General features: G+C 37.9%; 1 protein-coding gene across 3 annotated transcripts in view; it reads right to left on the bottom strand.

Moving 5' to 3' along the window:
• LOC139980338 (uncharacterized) overlaps positions 1–25,908 on the bottom strand; it is a 59,058-nt gene that overhangs the window by 13,364 nt on the left and 19,786 nt on the right. For all 3 annotated transcript variants that reach the window (XM_071991943.1, XM_071991944.1, XM_071991945.1), the window contains 20 exons: positions 25,689–25,904; positions 25,239–25,373; positions 22,193–22,399; positions 21,482–21,673; positions 20,457–20,620; positions 19,346–19,640; positions 17,296–17,472; positions 16,403–16,600; positions 15,670–15,870; positions 14,607–14,710; positions 13,575–13,734; positions 10,179–10,333; positions 9,468–9,747; positions 8,678–8,942; positions 7,711–7,882; positions 6,916–7,126; positions 5,761–5,972; positions 4,951–5,092; positions 1,303–1,586; positions 357–619 (listed from right to left, as the gene is read on the bottom strand). In XM_071991943.1, coding sequence (XP_071848044.1) covers positions 357–619; positions 1,303–1,586; positions 4,951–5,092; positions 5,761–5,972; positions 6,916–7,126; positions 7,711–7,882; positions 8,678–8,942; positions 9,468–9,747; positions 10,179–10,333; positions 13,575–13,734; positions 14,607–14,710; positions 15,670–15,870; positions 16,403–16,600; positions 17,296–17,472; positions 19,346–19,640; positions 20,457–20,620; positions 21,482–21,673; positions 22,193–22,399; positions 25,239–25,373; positions 25,689–25,904 — 4,033 coding nt within the window. The remainder of the gene's footprint in view (positions 1–356; positions 620–1,302; positions 1,587–4,950; positions 5,093–5,760; positions 5,973–6,915; positions 7,127–7,710; positions 7,883–8,677; positions 8,943–9,467; positions 9,748–10,178; positions 10,334–13,574; positions 13,735–14,606; positions 14,711–15,669; positions 15,871–16,402; positions 16,601–17,295; positions 17,473–19,345; positions 19,641–20,456; positions 20,621–21,481; positions 21,674–22,192; positions 22,400–25,238; positions 25,374–25,688; positions 25,905–25,908) is intronic.

Raw genomic sequence — 25,908 nt, 5'->3', positions numbered from 1 at the left:
TACTATATGTTAAATGCTTCAACATTTATACTGTTTGTCAGGGGCAAGTCTGGGACAGGTCTGGGAATGATGGAACCTATGGTATTTTATGCTAATGTTTCAGCATGCTGTATGTCTGGGGTGTTGCAGACAGGTGTATGTGTCAAGGCAGGGGGGGGGGGAATAATGGTGGTCCCAACCACAAACTGGATTCTTATTGACTGAGGTAAACTCCCATGACACCCCATCCAAACCCACTCCCCACCATTGTCCATGTCAATTTGCCACAGTTTATTGATACTATATTAAAACACCTCAAATACATCTCTTGAAACTGTGGATCTTTAAACAATGAGTTAACAATCAACATTTATTACCTGTAAATATCAACTGATTGTGTGAAGTCCTCAAACATCCAGCTGCCTGAGAACTCATTTGCAAAAAGAAACAACTGTTGACCTTTGACTTCTCCTGCAGTGACATAAGAGACTGCTGTGGTAGGAAACCTGTCCAGGGAAACGATGTTAAGCAGGTCATTCACAATCACCGTATATGAATCAGCTTTATATGTCCCAGAGACGGAGTCAACACGATTACCAATCACCAGGAAGGAGGTTCCATTGGCAGCAAAGTACTTGGCCTGGTTACAAATTAAGAACCAAAGAAAGATATTTTTGTCCAGGGGACTTTATATACATTTCTAGAAATAGTTTGTTATTTTTTAGACCAATTTTAGACATTTTCTGCAAGCTTGACCTGAAGTGATAAATAATATCCTCCAGGATGAAGCTATGGGAATTTAATAAACAGAAAACAAATCTCTATTGCACAACTACCCTGTTCAACCTTTTGGATTGCTGCAAGCAAAATATTTTATCATTAAGCATCCAAAATTTATTCGTTAGCCATCAAATTTAATATCTGCAGGAAAATTCAGTCAAACTAGAAGATTTTTCCATCTGCACTTTGAGGTAGTTGGTAACAACTTTCAAATTCTTTGTTATAACCAGTGCCCTGCAGTGATGCTAAACAGGGTGGCTTCTCCAGGTTCCTCAGATATAAACATCCACGTGGAGGAGGTCTCGCAAGCACGAATGAAAGCCAACGGATACAACTGCCTCCAATTCCTTACTCAATCACCAAAAACAAAAAGCCAGTATTGATACACAATCATCACACAGATAGGATTTCAAATTAAGTTATATTTATGGCATCTTACCCTAGTGGTTTAATAAGAACAAAAGTTTAGTAACATTAATAGATGGAAGCTTATAAAATTCAACAACAAGGACAAAGAAGAATATTTGACTACTGGATGGTTACCTTGACAACCCCATATGTCTCTATCGTATCTTGTATGATAAAATCGTCCTGGTCGTCGAGGTAAGAGTGACAATACAGGTATGAAAGCATTACTGATCCAAAGGTTTGTTCGTCAAACTTGTTTCCGACAAAAACACAGAGATGGTCCCTTAAGTCTGCCTCAAATACCTCGATGGTTGCTGGGCCCAGAGCGAAGAGTCTTTGATGATAGGTATCATTCTTCTCATTCTGGTATATGACATGAACCCAATTAGCAGATGAACTAGGCTCCCACTGAAGAGTAACTGAAAAGAGAGACTAAAATAGACTTTGAGCAACAACAGAGTTTACATCAAAACCGTGCAATCCAAATAAAAAGATAGGCTGACTGATGTAGACTTTGAACAAAACCAAAGTTTACATGAAAATGGTACAATCCAATATTTCTTATCCCTGTTATGCCTTCATTTCATCGTCAGGATGTGGACTAGGTCTAGTTTTGGACAACTCAAAGCAAACCAGACAAAAGAATATAAGGCTTCATAAATATTAACGTTTGTACAGCATTGAAAGTGTGTAAAACTAAGTGGGCCTGACGTTTCGATCCTAGCAGGATCTTCTTCAGAGGCTGAAGGACAAGTAAAAGTGGTTAAAAATTGAAGTTTTCAAAGAAATTTTAATGAAGAATTCAGTTATCTCACAGAAAATGCTAATTATACATATAAATGAGGACATCATGGAGTCCATTACTGGTTAGTTGATTAATTTTGGTTTGCTAACAATCAGATTGTGAACCAAACCTTCACCATCTTGTGAGAAGCCTTCAAGCAGCAGTTAGAGCCTGCTCAGTCCTTTTAATATTTTGATAATGAAACCCTTTACCTTGACTAGCCAAGTTTGTTTACAATATAGAACGTATGGAACGCCAAAAGCGCAACGCATTTCGTTGCCTCGATCGATTTCGCCTCCTTCTATTTCGTTGCCTCCTTTTATTTCGTTGCCTCCTTTTATTTCGTTTCCTCCTTCTATTTCGTTGCTTCGTTCTATTTTGCTGCCTCCTTCTATTTCGTTGCCTTCTTCTATTTCGTTGCCTCCATTGATTTCGTTGCCTCCTTCTATTTTGCTGCCTCCACCTATTTCGTTGCCTCGTTCTACATCGTTGCCTCGTTCGATTTCGTTGCCTCGATTGAATTCGCCTGGTTATGTTAATTAGGTATTGCAGGCATGCATTGGTGGGCGGAGCTTTTTTTCTCCTTCGGTCGCGACGGGCCGGTTAACGCGAACGTTACCTGGTCGATCACAGTGCCTAACACGTACTGAGCAGCCTAGCACCTGTTTGAACGTAGCAGCCACTAAGAGCAGCCACTAACAGCAGCCAATAGTGTATACATCAACGTTACACGCCGTTGGCCACTGATGTTTGTACACTGTGACGAGCGCTGGGTACGATGTGGCGGAAAAGTGGATCCCCAGCAGCCACTAAGGGCAGCCTACATTAGCGGACAATAACAAGACTGTTACTTTTTCGTACCTGTTTTAAAGCGATAATAATTAACGCTATGAATACTGTAAAATGCCAATAATTGCACCATATGAGAGAGAAGATGTTGCTCTTTCATGTGTTATAATTTTGGAATTCAAATGGTGGACGATTTCTGCATCCATATTGAACTGAAACTTGTGATCCTACCAAATCTTGTGGAGAAAGGCGTAAATTGCGACAATTTTTATACCATTTTTTTCATATTTTTTTTCAAATGTCTAAACAATTCATTTATGAGAATATGCAACAGTCAAGAGAGGTACAATGACGATGTTAAGTTATTCCTCTTACACGTGGTATGAAAAAACAGCCAGTAACACTTTGATTTATTGAAATTCGATGGCTACAAATCGTTCGATCCTAACAGGAGTGGGATGCAAATGGGAAAATTAGCTCGAAACGCGCGGTAATGTGTTATGATCCAAACGTATTATTATTTCAAAATCCATTAATTTGAGTTATCGACCTAGTTAGGAGGTTCGGTTAGCATCACATCAAAGAATAAAATTTCTTATTTCACGTGTTATACCTACTATTGGTAACAAAGCCGATTTTTTTTACCAAAAGTGGCCTAAAAGTTTTAAAATATTGATTAATTTTTTTATTCTTCAAAATCGATTAAGTTGAGTTATGGAGCCTATTGAGATGTCCGGTTAGCACCACATTAAAGTAGACAGGTTCATCTTTTACGTGGTATATCTCTACTATCGGTAATAAAAAATGAATTCTTGACCAAAAGTGGCCTCAAAGTTTTAACCCCGATACGGACATCTTTAAACGCGCTGTATATACGTAATGTGTAATGATCAGAAAACTGTTTAATTTTTTTTTTTTCAAAATCGATTAACCTTAGTTATGGAGCCTACATTTTTCTGATCATTACACATTATGTATATACAGCGCGTTTAGAGATGTCCGTATCGGGGTTAAAACTTTAAGGCCACTTTTGGTCAAGAAATCATTTTTGTTACCGATAGTAGAGGTATACCACGTGAAAGAGGAACCTTTTTACTTTAATGTGGTGCTAACCGGACATGCGGCGTGTAACGTTGATGTATACACTATAGTGGCTGCTCTTAGTGGCTGCTACGTTCAAACAGGTGCTAGGCTGCTCAGTACGTGCTAGGCACTGTGATCGACCAGGTAACGTTCGCGTTAACCGGCCGGTCGCGACCGAAGGAGAAAAAAGCTCCGCCCATCAATGCATGCCTGCAATACCTAATTAACATAACCAGGCGAATTCAATCGAGGCAACGAAATCGAACGAGACAACGATGTAGAACGAGGCAACGAAATAGGTGGAGGCAGCAAAATAGAAGGAGGCAACGAAATCAATGGAGGCAACGAAATAAAAGGAGGCAACGAAATAGCAGAAGGCAACGAAATAGAAGGAGGCAACGAAATCAATGGAGGCAACGAAATAGAAGAAGGCAACGAAATAGAAGGAGGCAGCAAAATAGAAGGAGGCAACGAAATCAATGGAGGCAACGAAATCAATGGAGGCAACGAAATAGAAGAAGGCAACAAAATAGAAGGAGGCAGCAAAATAGAACGAAGCAACGAAATAGAAGGAGGAAACGAAATAAAAGGAGGCAACGAAATAAAAGGAGGCAACGAAATAGAAGGAGGCGAAATCGATCGAGGCAACGAAATGCGTTGCGCTTTTGGCGTTCCATAAGAACGTGATCATTTGCAGTTCACATGAGACTGTTACCAATTGATGTGAAATAGAAAAACAACAAAATGCTTACAAGTGAATGAAATAAATGATTACACAATAACTAAAATTCATTTTATGAGAAAAGCTGAGAGCTTTTGTTATTGGAGTCAGACTTGTATGAAGAGTACAAGAAATGCTACAAAGAGGTTATAATTAAATAAAATCCTACAACATCTGTTCAACTAGATTTTTAATTTACATGAGATTGACACCTGCAAATCTAAGGCTTTTCAAGGTCAATATATACAAAACATGACATACATCAACAGAGATATGAAAGTACTACATAAATATCACATCATATAGAGGCTCTTAATCGAGAAACAAAGTCATCTTGACTGACCACCATGTAGTTTATCAGACTCTTTCCTTACCCAGGAAACAAGACTTCCATGAAATGGCTTACCATCGGGTAACTCGGTGATGTTGTTGCTGATGCCACTGATATTCAGGCAGGCACCATCAATAATTGTTTCTGCTACAGCAAATCCCTTAACCACACCAGTGTTGAAATACTTAACATCTTCTACTACATCAAATGTCATCAACTGAAAAAGTCACAATTTCAAGCAATAAGAAATTCAATCATATAGCTGTATTTTCAACAAGATCCATTGATAATGAGCACTCTAAACTGATAATCATTATTACAAAGAATTTTTTATGCCATTTCATTCAATTTCCACAAAACTTTCATATTTAAAGTATTATTGAATGTAAGTCAGACAAACAAAAGAAGTGACAATTTGATTCGGAAGATATTCCTTACCCGATTGATGGCAGTGCAATGATAGCAATATGAACTCAGCATTATAAATTTAACCAAGGATTGGGTCTCCTATTACTTAATCACCAGTATTTACCATCTCTGTTTAATTCCCAGTTTCAAATCACACTTTTTGGTTTGGCATGACATATATATTGGTGAGATATAAATTGATACTTATATATACATTGATACTAATACATATATTGCAACATATATTGGTATTAAAGGTACTGTAAGGTATAACAAAACAAGATTGGTACTCCCACTTTATTGCAGCAATCTTTCTTGCCACACAAAGTAGGAAATACTCCCCATTTGTTTGTATTCTAAGCATCCCAACAAATGATTAACTGTACAATAAGGTACTACATACTGTAGGGCCGGCCACCTATGTCACCCATGATATTAAGGGTAGGGCTAACAAATAGAATGATTGCTGTAAAATACCAATTCTTCCTGATATTGTTCATCATCCCATCTTCTGACTGAGACTGTAGCACACTGATCTGGATTAACTTCATTCCGGAAGGCATCATAAACTGGAGATATCCCAAGGATCACCCACTGCTCTCCATTTACCTCAGAGGGGAACCATAAAACGTTGCCAACTGTACTTATTACATCTATTTCTACCAAGCCTCTGAAGAGCAAAGCATCATCTATAAAAGAAGGATTATAAACCAATTCCACATCAATGAGTCTGTTACAAAGTCATATTTCACAGAACCAATTATAGGAATTAACTGTGCATCTTGTGTACCACCCAGTACAAATAAAGTCAACTGTTATCAAAGGATGGGTTGCTAAGTTACTGGGAAGCTGGATTCAATGTTTCTATTTACTAATATACAGTGGGTGGACTTAATTTAAGGGGCATTGCTGATCTTCCACCTTGATTCTCTCAAACTTCTCACTGTTATGAAACCTAACTGTCAGTTTGGAAACCAAATTAAAAAAGTATTAAGACTTAAACTTTTCTCCCGATCTATTTCACAGTTCCCGATACATATAGTAGGTTCGATTTCACATTTCCCTATACATCTAGTAGGTTAGATAAGCATAAACATTTCTAAACCTTGCTTCAATAGAACTGTTTAATAGAGAATCTCAAAATACAGCACACATTGATGACGTCATCTGTGTATCAGTGTATGGAGCTAAGTACAGTATAAAAATATTATTCTTCTTTGTAAATCAAAATGTTGAGCACAAAGTAGGTGGCAGACAGTGGCTTTCATTGTAGTATTGTATAAAGCAGTACTGTATGCAACAAGACCTACATGAAGAGGTTTCTTCATCTCACTCCACCGGACTACCAACTCGGCACACCAACAGAAAATCAAACCATATCTAGCTATCCTCTCCACCAATACCAATAAAAGTACCCACATACTAATAATTCATACCATCCTTGAAAAAAATACCGGACATGTTGATATATCAACAATGGGGAAGTGGTATATATCCATCAGCCCATTTCATACCAATCAAAAACTCAATAACTAATCAATAAAGCAGCCACCTGACCAGCGCATCAACCAATCAACCCATCATCTTACAACACGACCAATCTCTCATGAACTTCAAATATACTCTGCTTACTTTGCTGTAAGTAGTGAATTTCATCCAGAACTTCACATTGCTGTGTCAGACTATTGTTGAGATTTTCAAGGTCAGGATAATAGAATAAACTCTGATAGAGCTGTGGAACTTTAACCCCACCCAGCAGACCAAAGGTGGTTATGTTTAGGAATGTATCCACTGAGGCCAAAGTTATGTTCCCTGTGATGGTCTGATCTCCACTGGTAAATAGCTGTTATGAACGAAACATGAATTGATTGATAAGGCAAATATGGGCATCAAAGACTTATTAAGTACATTTAGTACTTTAAACGAAGTGTGACTTATTAAAACACAGTGGTCAAATCAACCAGCATTGTCAAACACGATATGCCTGTCAATGGCAGTAGGGGTGAATAAATATATCACTAATTCAACATGAATAACTCACTAAAACCAAACATGATATGCATGTCAATGGCAATAAGGGTGAATAAAGATATCACTAATTCAAATGAATAACTCACTAGAACCAACACGATGTGCATGTCAATGGCAGTGGGGGTGAATAAATATATCACTAATTCATCATGAAAAACTCACTAAAACCAACACGATATGTCTGTCAATGACAATAAGGGTGAATAAATATAGACTAATTCAAAATGAATAACTCACTAAAACAAAACATGCTATGCCTGTCAACTGCAGTGGGGTGGGGGTGAATAAATATATCACTACTTCAACATAAATATATCACTAAAACCCACAAGATTTGCCTGTCAATGGATTAGGATCTAATTCAGAGTAACCAGAATAAAAAGAGTCTTTACGTACTGTGTTAGTTGCCAAGTCCACCATATCTAATCCATTGATTAAAGTGCTAGTCATCTCTCCATTGAAGACAGTATCTGTCAGGAAGGTATAGTTGCCAAAGACAGTTTGGTCGTGAGGTATGGTCAGAATGTACTCGGTCGAAAAGTTCACTCCATTTAATAATCCCTCCAATCTAAAAAAAGAATTGTTGCCAAAGAATTTGGAAAGGTCAGTTTTCCTACAGAGGTAAGTTTTTATTTTTTTCATATTTTACCAGACCTCAATTGGGTGCATCCTATAGTTACTAATAATAGTGGATTACATGTTGCGATGTACCAAATGAGTAGTACAAACAATCTTATGTACCAACAGATTTCACAAGATCAATACTATTTTAAGTATTTTTCAAGACCCCTAACTCTTATCTCATGAAAAAGGAGGGCGATAAGCTGTATGGTCAATTTCCTCTGAACCAAAAGTGATGAATTATTAGCTCATAGCTACTCACAGTACTTAGCCATATAAAAGGTGGAACCCATATTCATGCCCAGCTCAAATGTTCTTTAAATAGTAGCTCCTTTTGTGGAAATCCCAAACTTCACATTGTGATTGTTATATTTTGAAGACTGAAAGATATTTACTTGACATTACTAAATGAATTTCTTTCCTCTTCCTTGTTTCAGGTTCATAACTTCATTGTTCATTTACTTATATATATTTAATATTTACTTCAGTAGAAGAAAGTCTGTTATTGACTTAAGACTGTACAGATGTACTACAGTGATTAACTACACAAACAGACAATTCATAAAGAATCGATAGACCAACTGATAGATTCATTTAAACTTCTTTGAGAAGAATAAGAATACAAACTTCCAAATTCCAGGAGGATATAAGTTTACAATATTTGTTAATCCATTACATTGGTTGACAATGTTGTTGATTGCACTCCAGGCAGTGCTGGTAATAGTTTTAGAATTGTACTCACATTAATCCTGAGAGCATAGTCATGTTGATAAATGTGGTGTCCTCTTGAATGAGGTAGTTATTGATCCTATCAGCTGATCTTAATTTCATCTCTGAAACATCCACTCCCTGAACTTTCTTCCTGTCTTTCATAAAGAGTGAAGATGTAATTTCTAGAAGCTCGTTAGATAAATTTTTGTGAGCTTTTACAAAGTTGGGTCTATGGGTGAGCATAACACCGTTAGAAATGGAAATCTCGTCAACTGTGCCATCCAAGGTCACATCACCTAGTGCGAGAAAGGTAGAAAGATTAAATGTAAGTTTGACATATATTGATGTTCAATAGATTATTATAGCCTTATTCAGGGATTAAAGGATTTGCTTATATGGCACATTATCCTAGACACACACAGCTCCCAATTCATTTACACTAACACTAGAGTATATTAAAAGCATATATATCTGAAGGTGGGAAGCAAACCCAATGTTACATAGATATAATATGCTTCACAAAACTGAGTGTCACACACCAGTGGCTTCTTTGTTGATATTACCTGAAAGTTACCGGTCATTCCAGGGGGGGGGGGCATAATAATATATACTATCCATTGCAACTGAGTCTGTTCTGGTTCAATTGTCAGGAACCATACATTTTGCAAACCAACTGTGATGATCCAGAGCAAATGTTTGTAGAAAGGAGACATTTGTAATGTAGGGTTCTGTTTCAAATCAAGCCAATTCCAATAATAAGGACTAGATGCAATTGATATCTTCATAACTTTATGTTTCTGAAAAATTCTGAACAGACAAACCTAGGAAAGTTACGTTCTCAGTAAACGTCAGGGTGCCATCTATTTCTTGCCCTGCGTTTCCTGAAATAAATGCTCGACTGGCAATATCGGAGAGGTTTAAGCCTTTAACAGTGCCCTCTACATTCAAGTAATCTGACTTGAGGTTGGAACTTTCATCTATGAGGACCTTGTCTAGAAAGTGTTTACTTTCAGTTATAGTTTGACTTCTAGTCAGACTAACATAGGTTTGATTCAACTCTTGCAGATCAACTCCGTCTAACGTGCCGTTGTAAAAGACATCCTGCAAAAAAGAGGTAAGGAAAGGTTCAACGCAAGATGTTTGCAAGATTCATTAATAAAAGTAATAGATTTCAATTGACTTATTTCATCTATAAGCTGGAAATCTAACTTGGTGAAATGTGTCAGCAGCACTTTTGCAAAAAATCTCTCCAATTCTGCTGTGTAATGGAAAACTTTGTTGAATGCTTATGCATATTATTCCAGAGTCACAGAACTGTGATAAGACCTTGCCACATCCTCCCAATACATAAGATTTAATAAACATTCTCAGAACAATGAATGAGATGTCCTATATGTTATGACTCCCATATGTTTTGACTCCCATATTTTATGACTCCGGTATTTTATCACTCCTGTATTTTATCACTCCCATATTTTATCACTCCCATATTTTATGACTCTGCATTAACATGTCTGACTACTATTACTTACTCCACTCTGCAGTATGTTGAAGGTACCATTTCCGGTGACATTTAGGACAAACTTGTCAGGGTTTTCTGTTTTCCATATGCTGTCTGCTAAACTTGAAATATCCACACCATCAATGAGTCCACCAACTGTTGCATTTGATAGCCATGTAACTCCATCTATGAAAGAAGAATTAGGAGCTCATGAGTTGAACATAAACAGTACAAATTAAACAAGAGCCCAAGGGCACTGTGGTTCCTTGCTTGGGGTATATGACAATACACATAATATTATCAAGCAAGATTGGGCTGAAATAGTCCAAGTAATTGTGGTCCTACATGTTCCCATAAAGTAACCAACACTATAGCCAACACTTTTGTGATCACAAAATGTGATCGGATTTTTTACCAAAAGGCATTTTTGAGATCTAAATATGGCGTCGAAAATGTAAGAAATATAAGAGACCTACAAGCGTGTCAACAGATATGATAACAATGGTGACCTCAGATGACATGACCTTTAAGTTTCAAAATGTTCCACCACACCATTCACAACTTGTCCCAAAATATCAACCATGTCACACCTTGGCATTGAGATTTAATTGCATTAAATGTCAAAAAATTAACTTTGAACTTGTATGTAACTTCACACACAAAGGTCACCCGGAGGTCAACCAATTGACATTTTTGATCGGTGAGACCTAAATAGAGCATGACTGTAAAAATTCAAACATTTTTTCTTTGCCCATTTTCTCCCCCCATAATACTACTTTTTTAACATTAGCTGACCTTTGGTGACCTTGGATCACATAACCGTTAAGTTTGAAAATATTCCCCTATACCATTTGCAACTTGTCCAAAAAAATCAACCTTGTCACACCTTGGCACTGGGAGTTATTGCATTAAATGTGTGAAAATTAACTTTGACCTCAAATAACTTTGCACACGAAGGTCAAATGGGGGTCAACCCATTGACATTTATGATCAGAAGTTACCTTTGACATCTGAAAATAGCATCGAAACTGTAAAAATCCCCAAAACACGGAAAGGTCACCAGAGGTCAAATTGAGGTCAAGGGTCACCCAGATGCGGGTCGACAATTGGATTACATTGAGGCAACTCCCAACCCTAACAGATATTTTGTTCTCAAGTTATTGCAAAAATACTAGTTTTTTATCATTAATTGACCTTTGGTGACCTTGTATCACATAACCGTTAAGTTTGAAAATATTCCCCTATACCATTTGCAACTACTCCAAAAATATTAACCTTGTCACACCTTGGAACTGGGAGTTATTGCATTAAATGTCTGAAAATTAACTTTGACCTCATATAACTTCGCACACGAAGGTCACACCGGGGTCAACCCATTGACATTTATGATCAGAAGTTACCTTTAACATCTGAAAATAGCATCAAAACTGTAAAAATCCACAAAACACTAAAAAGGTCACCAAAGGTCAAATTGAGGTCAAGGGTCACCCAGATGCGGGTCGACAATTGGATTACATTGAAGCAACTCCCAACCCTAACGGACAATTTGTTCTCAAGTTATCGCAAAAATACTAGTTTTTTATCATTAATTGACCTTTGGTGACCTCGGATCACATGACCGTTAAGTTTGAAAATATTCCCCTATACCATTTGCAACTTGTCCAAAAATATCAACCATGTAACACCTTGGCACTGGGAGTTATTACACTAAATGTCTGAAAATTAACTTTGACCTCATATAACTTAACATACAAAGGTCACCTTGGGTCAACTTATTGACATTTTTGATTGATGAGACCTAAATTAGAGCATCAAACTATAAAAAATCAAACATTTTTTTCTTTGCCCATTTTCTACCCCCAAAATACTAGTTTTTTGACATTAATTGACCTTTGGTGACCTCGGATCACATGACCGTTAAGTTTGAAAATATTCCCCTATACCATTTGCAACTTGTCCAAAAATATCAACCATGTCACACCTTGGAACTGGGAGTTGTTGCATTAAATGTCTGAAAATTAACTTTGACCCTGTATAACTTCGCACACGAAGGTCACACGGGTGTCAACCAATTGACATTTTTGATCGGAAGGTACCTTTGATATCCAAATCTAGCATCAAAACCAAACATTTTCTTGTTTGCTCGTTTCCTCCCAAAATAAGCACAATTTTTCTAATGTGACCTTTGACCTTTTGACCTTGGTTTCAGATGAAGTTTAATCTCCTGATTCCAAAAAACAAAATGAAAAGTCTGTACAACCATCCTAACTCCGACCGAAAAACTTTGACCCCATATAACTTCGCACATAAAGGTCACACGGGGTCAACCCTTTGACATTTATGATCAGAAGTTACCTTTGACATCTGAAAATAGCATCAAAACTGTAAAAATCCCCAAAAACACGTTAAGGTCACCAGAGGTCAAATTGAGGTCAAGGGTCACCCAGATGCGGGTCAACAATTGGATAACATTGAAGCAACTCCCAACCCTAACGGACGTTTCGTTCTCAAGTTATCGCAAAAAAACTAGTTTTTTATCATTAATTGACCTTTGGTGACCTCGGATCACATGACCGTTAAGTTTGAAAATGTTCCCCTAACCAGTTAACAACTTTTCCCAAAATATCAATCTTGTCGCACATTGGCACTGGGAGTTATTGCAGTTTTAATATGTTCGGTTTTTGGACCATAACTGACCTTTGGTGACCTTTGTGGGCACCAAAAACAATAGGGCACACCTTCTCCATATGGCGGATCTATAGTCCAAGTTTGGCCTCAATCCAACTTTCCCTTATTGAGATAGAGCGTACCCAAGAAAGTGTCACAGATGCACACACAGACACACACACACACACATACACACACACACACACGCCAACATGACTGCATAGGTTCCTTTTGCTAAAGCAAGGAACCAAAAATTAAAAATGGATAATTTAAATTAATTCAATGTCAGTGTTATGTATCCTAGGACAAAAGTAATCTGTAAAAAAGAAGCCAGCATAGTATTTTGTTTAAGAAATACATTAAGAGGCATATACAAAAAAAAGTATTAAAGCAGAAGAAACTTCTATATTCAGTAATAGAAATTACAAAACATCTTCAGCTATACCCTGCTCTTGCCACTAAGAACACACACTTTGTAGTGAATACAATGATTCCTTTAAGTGTGTATACTAATTTTTTATTCAAATTTGGTTATATTGTTATGATGCTATAATAATGGTTACTACTATTTAACATCAAGGACATAAGTGACATGAAAATATATAGAAATACATCATCTAATGCAACATGGTATTCAAGAACTATCACATATTAATTGTATTTACTACCAAATTTGATGGACTGATACTCTTGATAAGCTAGAATATATGAGGGCGGGAGGGAGTGAGTGGAGGGAAGGAGGGAGGGAGGGAATACTTACACCAGAAGATATAATTCCCTGTGATGTTTTGATTACCCTCTGTCTTCAAAATTGATGCATCAAGATAATTGATGTCCACATCGTTGACTGTATCACAGGTTATGTTACCATTCACTCTTACTTCTGATGTAAATGTCTTAATTCCAGAAACTGATTGACCCTGTTAAAAAGACAATCAATCAATTAGTCAATCAAGCAATATCAATTCCATCCAATTTCATAACAGTTCATATTTTCATTTTTTTTTGTAGTACAAATAAATATCAAAATGTGTTTATAAATATGACTAAAACATGGAATTAGAAATGATAGTAATTACAAGCTTAAATACAAAATGAGATAAATCCTCTGTATGCAAGCAAGGTTTTAAAGAGAGTATTAATTCTAATTAATAGAATAACCAATAGGTCTTCCCTGTCATATCATAGTGAGTACATGGGAACCTTCAAATAATACATTAGTTATTAAGTAAATGTCCTTCTGTTTGGACAGATAGATGAGATACTAAAAGCTAAAGTTATTCAATGAAGGAACACTGACTGAATCTATTAAATATGTAAATTATACAGTATGTATGCTGTAGAGTATAAATATGGCTTTGAACAATGTTTACAAAAACCACCATTCTCTTTCAAATTTGTGGCTTTCTGTAACAAACCACACAAAATTCAGAGGAAAACAACTAGGTAACAGAGAACTTCAGTCTCATTTCTAGCTTAAATTATGGCACAAATATAGGATAAAGTGGACAAAGTCAACTTTAAATAATCAATAAATAAAAAATCAATAGTAAGAAAGCTTTCCATCCCTCTGATCTCTTGCTACCTAAATCAAATCCACTTCTGAAATTGCTTCCCCTCATAGCTTTCATTGTTCGGATCTTTATTTCGTTTGTCGCTTGTTTCTTCCTGTGTCTTTATAAGTTGCTTTTAATTTCCAAGTTTTCAGGGGGTTTGTATTTCTTTTGTTTTGGGGTATTTGGTTACACATTTACAATACACTTATGGAAATTAGACTAGAAAGCATGCTTACCTCTTGATCTTTGACAAGTGTATCATCTCCAATATCAACTCCGTTGACCAGACTGTCAACAGAAATAGTGTCATTAGCATAGACCATACCAAATTGAAGCTCACCTGCAAATCAAAGACTATTATTAGAAATTAGGCTTCAAAAATAATTATTATTTTTTCACTCTGAAGAGGATCAGATAATTCAAGCAGGCAAGCTACATCATGGAGCAGGAAGTGGCCAATGGCAGATTAGGAATGGCTGGTGCTTTGTATAATGGTGCATTGTATACTAAAGGACTATAATGGTGCGTTGTTTTAGATAATCTCTCCTGTGTTTATAAGCAGGCTACTACCTTGGTATAATATTGAGGCTCTATGGGGATGCCCATTAAGACCATTGTACAATTGTAGTTTTACCAAATTTAAGAAGGCAACAGGGGACAAACTGCCCAGCATGGAAAACCAGAAGATGGATGTGCACCACCTGTGGGGAGGGGTTTTTAGGGACAGATTTTTAAAAGCAGCATAAAGCTGTTTACATCACATGGGCAAACCCACTTGTAGCAAGCTCACTTATGGCCACTCCATTGGAAGCAACCTCATTTTCTAAGTAGTATCTCGTGTAACATCTTGTCGGTAGGCTTCCTACCCTTGTAGCCCCAAGACACTGCAAGACAGCTTAGTTTTAAGTTCCTGATAAGGTTTTATTTCATGTTTCTCTGTACATTATCTAGAGAATATCTCTCTGGATTATTGCCTTCTCTGTGTCTTTGTCTGTCGTCTTTCTGTCCAATTAAAATACACCACCTTAGGCCAACATTCCCCATATGCCAATAGCATGAAGCTACCTGAATAATTACACAACTTACATTACAATATCATGTAGGGCATATTGAGCTTCAGGTTTGCCATCATGCCCAACCCCCTCTTCCCACCTCTAACCCCCTCTTGCCCCCTCTGCTCACCTCAATATTAAACAGCAGTAAACATGTGATGAATATTCATCAATTTTTCTATTCAAAGATGTGGAAATATCAGAACATTCCTCAAGGAAATGATCATGCAAAGAGTCTCTCTCTTACCTGTAAACTCTTCATCAGTCACTTTGTGTACAGAAGAATTAAATTCTGTCAAACTTAGGCCGTTGATGGTTCCCTCCACATCCAAGCTGCTGTTCAAATTCAAAGTCTTCAAAAATGACAGGTTTCCAGTGATGGTCTGTGGTTCGTTTTGCAGGACAATATCATCCACAAACTCAGAAAAATTTGCTCCATTAACGAAACCTACAGCGAATAAGATAAAGTAAACAAATAGTATACTTTGCCCTAGATTAATTTGCAAATAGGAATTGGGATCACCAATGCTTTTGTCCATATATGAGTAGCTTTGACATATTTTGAGGTATAATGAAAACTTATTTAATAGTATGTAATGGAAAACAGCACAAAATATTTTGGGGGGAAATTCTGCATGGCAAAAATAGGTCAGATTTTCTGTGAGAAAGCTTTCTTTGGATTGTCATTACAGCAATAATAGGTTAGCAAACATTCCAACTTGAAAACTGTCAAGCTTTTGTGCTGAGCATAGAAAAAAAACTTGAGATAAGATCCCCTCTGTATCCACCAAATGTGGAAAATAATTTCTACCAAAACCATTATAGCTCTTCATAATTAATAAACAATTAATATATTATATTATCCAACTTCAAACAGACAACAATTTAACAAATTTCTCTAGATATTTTCAAAGACTGTTTAAAATGTCAATACTTGATCTTGATAACTTAAAATGGAGGTCTTATTCAGCGAGGCTTACCGCCAATTTTCATCTTATCAACCCAAAAAGTGGATGTGAACACTTTCTCTTCCAAAATGGTGTGATTCCCAGTATCGTAGACAGCATCGTCGGCAAGATCCGAGATATCAACATCATTTACTGATCCATTGACTTGCAAATTATCATCAATAACCACAGCCTGCATGAATGTTTTATGTCCTGTGATGTTTTGATCAGCTGAAACGAAACAAACAGATGTGTTTATAGATGCATAAATGACGAGAAAGAAACTGATAAACTCACAAATCAAACAGTTAAGTTGCAGAACAACTACAGTATCAATATCATCAATAGTTGATTAATTAAAATATAACCCATGTAAATGATAAATGAAATAACACTGATAGCTGACTAGTTCAAATGGAGACTTTTCTTCTTAACATTGAGTAGCTTCTCTTACTCTCCTGAAACTAGTAATTACACAGCAAAATACTGTCAGGAATAGAGCAAATTTGAAACTTCATGCCTTTGATGTTTATAGGCTGATTGATAATAATTGCCAGGGCTGGTATTCAGACCAAGAAAATTCTGACATTGTAGATTTATGCTGGACCAGCAACAAAATCTGACATGGCTAGAATTAAAGCCAAGGCTCAAGGAGTCATACAACCATTCTAACCACCCATGGCAGCTATGCATATTTATGAAATTCTGAAAGCTTGAATCTCCCTTGATAATAATCTCAGAGACTAAGTTAGATTTGATCCAAGTACATCCAAGTACATTGCTGATCACACAGCTGCATTTACCATTATAAAAGTAGACCATCATGCATAAAAGATGGATAGTTGAAGATAGTCTGCTATGTAGAAACAGCTAAACATCTAGAAATAACAAGTTGTACTTTGGGAGAATTGCATATGAGCACTTACCCACAGATAGCAATGTGTCATAGTAGATTTCAACAACATTCTCTCTATTTACTTCCTGGGTTACGTTTACATCACTGGCTGCCATCAGTTCTTCCACATAAACTTTAGAATAAAATCCAGTGCTTGAATATATGTCCTGCCTGCCATGCAGTGTCACCAAATCTTGCAAGTACAACCCTGTTTATGAGAACAAATGACATGAATAAACTGATAATCCATATGTCACATATGAGCCAGATTAATGTCACAATATTTCATTTTAATTGAGATATCATCACTGGAAGCATGCGAGTTATAGCCCAACAGCACAACACATGTACTTGACAAAAGACGCAATCAGAAAATGACAGACAGACAGACAAAACAACCAAGAGACAGACATATATATGAAGCCCAAATGAAACATGAAGACATGGACAAATAACTGAGCAGTATATAAAGGCAGACAGACAGATGGACAGACAGACAAAACAACCAAGAGACAGACATATATATGAAGCCCAAATGAAACATGAAGACATGGACAAATAACTGAGCAGTATATAAAGGCAGACATACAGATGGACAGACAGACAAAACAACCAAGAGACAGACATATATATGAAGACCAAATGAAACATGAAGACATGGACAAATAACTGAGCAGTATATAAAGGCAGACAGACAGATGGACAGACAGACAAAACAACCAAGAGACAGACATATATGAAGACCAAATGAAACATGCGGACATGAACAAGACACTGAGCAGTATATAAAGGCAGACAGACAGATGGACAGACAGACAAAACAACCAAGAGACAGACATATATATGAAGCCCAAATGAAACATGAAGACATGGACAAATAACTGAGCAGTATATAAAGGCAGACAGACAGATGGACAGACAGACAAAACAACCAAGAGACAGACATATATGAAGACCAAATGAAACATGAAGACATGAACAAGACACTGAGCAGTATATAAAGGCAGACATACAGATAGACAGTCAAACAGACAGAAAGAGACAGCATCAGGCAGGCTTTCCATCCTAGGAAGACAATCTTTAATGGCAAATTGACAAATCACAGTGGACAAGTATATAGTAGTATATACAGAATTAACTGGTTAACTGAACATATGGAAGATGAAGGAACAGAGGATATAAATGAAAGATGTTGACAAAAAGGAAAGAAAATAGCAAAGAATATCCAATCGTGGTGAAAGAGCATTTATTGAGAATTTAACTTTAGACGGACAGGATAAGTTTAACATTAGACGGACAGGATGAGTTGAAAATTAGACGGACAGGATGAGTTGAAAATTAGACGGACAGGATGAGTTTAACATTAGACGGACAGGACGAGTTGAACATTAGACGGACAGGACGTAAAGAATATTAGACGGACAGGACATGTTTAATATTAGACGGACAGGACGAGTTTAACATTAGACGGACAGGAAGAGTTTAACATTAGACGGACAGGACGAGTTTAACATTAGATGGACAGGACGAGTTGAACATTATATGGACAGGATGAGTTGAACATTAGATGGACAGGATGAGTTTAACATTATATGGACAGGACGAGTTTAACATTAGATGGACAGGACATGTTTAACATTAGATGGACAGGACGAGTTGAACATTAGACAGACAGGATGAGTTTAACATCAGACGGACAGGATGAGTTTAACATTAGACGGACAGGACAAGATGAACATTAGATGGAAAGGACAAGTTTAACATTAGATGGACAGGACGAGTTTAACATTTGATGGACAGGGCGAGTTTGGACAGGACAAGTTTAACATTAAATGGACAGGATGAGTTGAACATTCTAAGACGGACAGGACGAATTTAACATTAGACGGACAGGATGAGTTTAACATTAGACGGACAGGATGAGTTTAACATTCGACGGTCAGTTTGAGTTTAACATTCGACGGACAGGATGAGTTAAACATTAGATGGACAGGATGAGTGATCAAAATGAGAAGGTGTGTAGGTAAGAGAAAGGATTGGAGGTGAGAGGATGCAAGCAAGACAGAAGATGAGAGACGCACCTTCAAGTGTTCCGTTCAGTATCAGACTGCCCTCAATCCTAAGATTCTTCTCAAAGGTGATATCACCGACAATATCTTTAATTCCATAATTATCATTTAAGTAGACTGCATTCAGACAAAGCCTTGTGACAGAGACGCCATTTACATTTTCCATTACGTCAACTTTGCTGTTGGAATGGATCGCTTGAAATGTCTTTACTCCGTTGATAGTTTCGTTCTGACCATGGAGAGACAAGTCCCTGAAGCTAATACTGTCAAAACTGTGCTGGTTGTAGGTCTCCAAATTAGCTGCAAACTTTTAAAAGGAATTAATTGAGAAAAAATAAGGTGATAGGATGTGCAAATAACTGTCTAACATAATCTGCTAGAGTATAAATAATCTCCTAGATTATGCTGAAACATGTTTGCCAGCTTCCAATGTATCTGCAGAAAATGACTAAACTTGCTGACCATTTCATCAAAGCGACAGGCTAAGATTAACACCACCTAATAAAATTTTGTTCTAACAAATGGTTGACTTAAAAAAGGGAACCTTGTTCCTTGGTATCCACTTTATTATGAAATGTCACCTTCATCTGCTTCCAAGATAATACTCTGGAACTAATCCATCCTGAGTTTTGTGGACTAGTCAAGATTGTATATGAGCAAAAACATACTGAAGTTTTGGATACATTTATCTTCCTGCACCAAAATCTCCTAATTAATAACTAACTTCAGATGTTACTTTGAAAAGTGCTTGTCAAAAAGAAACCTTAAGGGATGTCAAACCTATAGTGTTTATACAGAATTCACACACCAGGAATATGTATAGAGGCAGAGCTTTCATTTTGATATGGAAAGGTAATTTCAGAATGTTATTACCCATCCCATTCCACTCTATTCACTGAACTTCCCTAATATCAGTCTTACACACTGACAATGCCTGATTTACTATTAATTAATTATAGATAAACTACTTATCCTGTAATGCTTAGCACTGCTACTAACAGATGTCTACAAGTATCAAATCCAAAAATGGATGTGTAAGAAATACAAATAGCATTCTTAATTCTTTCACAATATGTGTAGTGCTTGTTATAACACATCCAGACATTTTCACTGTTAAACTAACCACTGCATTTGGTGCAGAAAAGATTAACTTTGCATTTGGGCTCCAAATGGTGTCATCCAGCTTAAGGACTCCTGCATCCAATGAAGTCAGGTTTACACCAGAAATGAGACCCTCCAGCATGATGTCTTGTTGGAAATGCAACGATCCCATAAATGTCTTGAACCCTGCAAATCAAATACCAAGTAAAGTATCTCTGTATGCATTGCATGATCAGTGTAGTCCAAATAATTGACCTATGACTCGACTTTGCAATATTTACTCAAACTTGAAGTATAAAATGCTGTGATACTCCCAAATGGCAAACTTGAAAACACAAATCTATAGAGCAAGATAAATATGACAGCAAAACCTTGTCAACAGCATTTTCATTACAAATCACAATATTGTTGTAATAATGCTCAAACATAGGCCTGCCCTGAGGACATATTCACACCCCTCCTTCCCCCCTTACTCCTCTTCCCACACCTCTCATAACCTCCTAATTATTACAGAATTATAAACTTTTAATCTTGGAGAATTGCTTCTGGATCAAGATCACACATGTGTGAAACTTTTATGACACTTTTATGACTGATGACTGGGCAATATAGAAGCTAACATTCAGAGTACATTTACTACTGACTAAAAGAGTCACTCAATCAACTTGTTTCTTAGATAAGAAGACTAGAAAAGGAAACAAAAGTAGGAGGAATCAGAGAAACTCACTATATCCTGAAGAAGACACTGGCTTATTAGATAAAACATTAGCTTGAATAAGAAGCAAGATATGCTGAGTACAGCATCTCCTGGCTGAAGTAAGGTGGAATACCTTTAAGCCTGCCAATACATTTACTAACAATTAATGACAATACTTTGTCATTACTTTGTCAATACGTTGTCAAATAATGGGCGGATGTGATGAAATGTGTAGCACTTTGTCTTTCCTATATTAAAAGTAATGAAATTAGATTAGTAATCTTCATGTGACTTCCTTGCCATAAGAGCTAATTGTCTTCAGTTAATTAAAGTGTTCAAACCAAAGTTACCAGTCACTCTGGCATCTTCATCCTTCCCTACAGCATCCTGTGCAAGTTCACTCAGATCAACACCATCCACGTCACCATCACAGGCTGTGTCTTTCTCTAAGACTAAATCATCTCTGAATGTGATACTACCTGTAACCACCTGATCAGAATTGTCCATTGGAGAAACTGAAAGCAAGTCTAGCACTGCTCCACCTACAGTGATAACAAGTTTGAGTTCATGTTAAAGTTGCTTTATATATAAAATATTTCCAACATTCTAAGGGTTTTATTTTGCAATAATTTTACTGTATAAGATACTTTTCATAGCCATTGTGATGACGAAAAGTTTTAGACACCTATTGTGATGTCTAAAATATCTCTGAGATTCAAGATCTCATTACATTTCATAAAGATGCCTTAAAAATATCTTAAGTAAATTGAATGATTGTAAGAAGCAATCCAACTGAATCCCATGTCAATTGCAACAAAATCATTATAAAGTGAACAATTCATGTTGTCAGTGCATTGATTTCCCTCAATAGTTTCAACAGAAACAAAATAAAACTAACATACCAGTGTTAGTGGCTATTCATGTTTTCAGTGGATTGATTTCTCTCAATAGTTTCAACAGAAACAAAATAAAACTAACATACCAGTATAGCAGCTATTCATGTTTTCAGTGGATTGATTTCTCTCAATAGTTTCAACAGAAACAAAATAAAACTAACATACCAGTATTAGTGGATATTCCATCAATGGAAACTCGGGCAGTCATATTTGAGACATTCAAGTTTTGAGTGAAAGAGATTGGTCCTCCAATTACAAACAGCTCAGAGCTATCAACCAATAAGATGTCACCTGGAAGATTTAAACCATTCACTGTTCCTTCCACAGATAAATTCCCCTGCATGTCCAGATCATTGGTAAATGTGTAACTGCCTGTAGTGGAAATAACAACAGAAAATTCAAAGAAGAGGCAAAGTAACTTCAGCAAATGGCTGTAAAATTTGGTATTTTTTTAAGGGTATTACTGCGAGGCTACCCTGTCGTTCATGCTTATACTCAGATACATTTGGCATAAACAAGTCTAGTTTCAAAACTGCCAGTGAATGGTATTTCACTTGTAACACTTGAGATAAACAGGTCTAGTTTCCAGAGTGGGGTAGAGAGATAGGAAGGTGGGTGGGGTAGAGAGATAGGAAGGTGGGTTGGTGGGTAGAGAGATTGGAAAGTGGGTGGGTAGAGAGATAGGCAGGTGGGTAGGGTAGAGAGATAGGTAGGTGGGTGGGGTAAAGGGATAGGTGCTGGTTCACCAGCAATTTAAACACAGTACACTGAGATATCAGACTTGATTCACAACTTGTTTACTTCTGACATGGAACAGGTTTCCTTGTCCTTTTTTATATATACTTTTTGGTAATTTGGTACTCTGAATAGAGTGACATCACCCCCACCCCCCACTACCTCCCCATACCCTGCAACTACGTACCACCCTATAGTTAATATCAGCCAGTACTCTGAATAGAGTGACATCACCCCCACCCCACTACCTCCCACTACCCTGCAACTACCTACCTCTTAGTTAATATCAGCCAGTACTCGGAATAGAGTGACATCACCCCCACCCCACTACCTCCCACTACCTCCCACTACCCTGCAACTACCTACCTCTTAGTTAATATCAGCCAGTACTCGGAATAGAGTGACATCACCCCCACCCCACTACCTCCCACTACCCTGCAACTACCTACCTCTTAGTTAATATCAGCCAGTACTCGGAATAGAGTGACATCGAGCACACCCCACTACCTCCCAATACCCTGCAACTACCTACCCTTTAGTTAATATCAGCCAGTACTCTGAATAGAGTGACATCACCCCCACCCCACTACCTCCCACTACCCTGCAACTACCTACCCTTTAGTTAATATCAGCCAGTACTCTGAATAGAGTGATACACCCCCACCCCACTACCTCCCACTACCCTGCAACTACCTACCCTTTAGTTAATATCAGCCAGTACTCTGAATAGAGTGACATCACCCCCACCCCACTACCTCCCCACTACCCTGCAACTACCTACCCTATAGTTAATATCAGCCAGTACTCTGAATAGAGTGATACACCCCCACCCCACTACCTCCCACTACCCTGCAACTACCTACCCTTTAGTTAATATCAGCCAGTACTCTGAATAGAGTGACATCACCCCCACCCCACTACCTCCCACCACCCTGCAACTACCTACACTTTAGTTAATATCAGCCAGTACTCTGAATAGAGTGATACACCCCACCCCACTACCTCCCACTACCCTGCAACTACCTACCCTTTAGTTAATATCAGCCAGTACTCTGAATAGAGTGACATCACCCCCACCCCACTACCTCCCCACTACCCTGCAACTACCTACCCTATAGTTAATATCAGCCAGTACTCTGAATAGAGTGATACACCCCCACCCCACTACCTCCCACTACCCTGCAACTACCTACCCTTTAGTTAATATCAGCCAGTACTCTGAATAGAGTGATACACCCCCACCCCACTACCTCCCACTACCCTGCAACTACCTACCCTATAGTTAATATCAGCCAGTACTCTGAATAGAGTGATACACCCCCACCCCACTACCTCCCACTACCCTGCAACTACCTACCCTTTAGTTAATATCAGCCAGTACTCTGAATAGAGTGATACACCCCCACCCCACTACCTCCCACTACCCTGCAACTACCTACCCCTATAGTTAATATCAGCCAGTACTCTGAATAGAGTGATACACCCCCACCCCACTACCTCCCACTACCCTGCAACTACCTACCCTATAGTTAATATCAGCCAGTACTCTGAATAGAGTGATACACCCCCACCCCACTACCTCCCACTACCCTGCAACTACCTACCCTTTAGTTAATATCAGCCAGTACTCTGAATAGAGTGATACACCCCCACCCCACTACCTCCCACTACCCTGCAACTACCTACCCTATAGTTAATATCAGCCAGTACTCTGAATAGAGTGATACACCCCCACCCCACTACCTCCCACTACCCTGCAACTACCTACCCTTTAGTTAATATCAGCCAGTACTCTGAATAGAGTGATACACCCCCACCCCACTACCTCCCACTACCTTGCAACTACCTATCCTATAGTTAATATCAGCCAGTACTCTGAATAGAGTGACATCACCCCCACCCCACTACCTCCCACTACCCTGCAGCTACCTACCCTTTAGTTAATATCAGCCAGTACTCGGAATAGAGGGACATCAGCCCCACCCCCCCCCCACTACATCCCCATACCTTGCAACTACCTACCCTATGGTTAAAATCAGCCAGTACTCTGAATAGAGTGATACACCCTCACCCCACTACCTCCCCATACCCTGCAACAACCTACCCTATAGTTAATATCAGCCAGTACTCTGAATAGAGTGATACACCCCCACCCCACTACCTCCCACTACCCTGCAACTACCTACCCTATAGTTAATATCAGCCAGTACTCTGAATAGAGTGATACACCCCCACTCCACTACCTCCCCATACCCTGCAACTACCTACCTAATAGTTAATATCAGCCAGTACTCTGAATAGAGTGACATCACCCCCACTCCACTACCTCCCCATACCCTGCAACTACCTACCCTATAGTTAATATCAGCCAGTACTCTGAATAGAGTGACATCACCCCCACCCCACTACCTCCCAATACCCTGCAACTACCTACCCTATAGTTAAAATCAGCCAGGTAGCTGCTGCATGAACAAACCTGTTATATTTTGTCCTCCTGTTACTTTGAGAATATTCTGATCCATTTCCTCTACACTGACAGAATCGATGGTCTTCCCCGATGACAAGGAAAGGCCATCCAGACTGGTCAGGTTTGTTTTGAAGGTCTTAATACCTATCAAAAAGAGAAGCAAACATGGGAAACATTTGACAATAGAAATCTATCTAAGCTGGTTGCTGTTTGTCTCATTGCTAACTAATGCAAGTTGACTAAAGACCTACATTTTGATCCGAGGAAACTGCATCAGTCTCACACGGACCAATAAAATGCATATCAGAAAACAGCTTGGGTTATCTTCATAAATGAACAAATGCTGTTGTAAACTGCAGTTATTCTCCTGCAGGAAACTCAATCTAAAATAAAAAGACCCTTCTACCACAACACTAACAGCAGAAATAAACATTTCAAAGTTGGACACATTTATTTTACCTTCAATAAAATGAGTTGCATTCTTGTAGACACTGATTGCTTCAAGATCTGAAATGTCAACACTGTCAACATTTCCATCCACTGCGAGATTCTCTCCAAATGTCACTGGCTTGCTGAATGTTATGGTACCTCCCACTGCTTGGTTGCTGCTCGTCAAAAGCACAGTATCATCTGTCATATTAACGCCATCAATAAGACCAGCAACAAACAAATCACCTAG

The sequence above is a fragment of the Apostichopus japonicus genome, chromosome 14 (assembly GCF_037975245.1).
Source record: "Apostichopus japonicus isolate 1M-3 chromosome 14, ASM3797524v1, whole genome shotgun sequence".
Classification (NCBI taxonomy): domain Eukaryota; kingdom Metazoa; phylum Echinodermata; class Holothuroidea; order Aspidochirotida; family Stichopodidae; genus Apostichopus; species Apostichopus japonicus.
The sequence above is the reverse complement of the archived record's forward strand: the minus strand, read 5'-3'. Positions and strand labels throughout refer to the sequence as shown.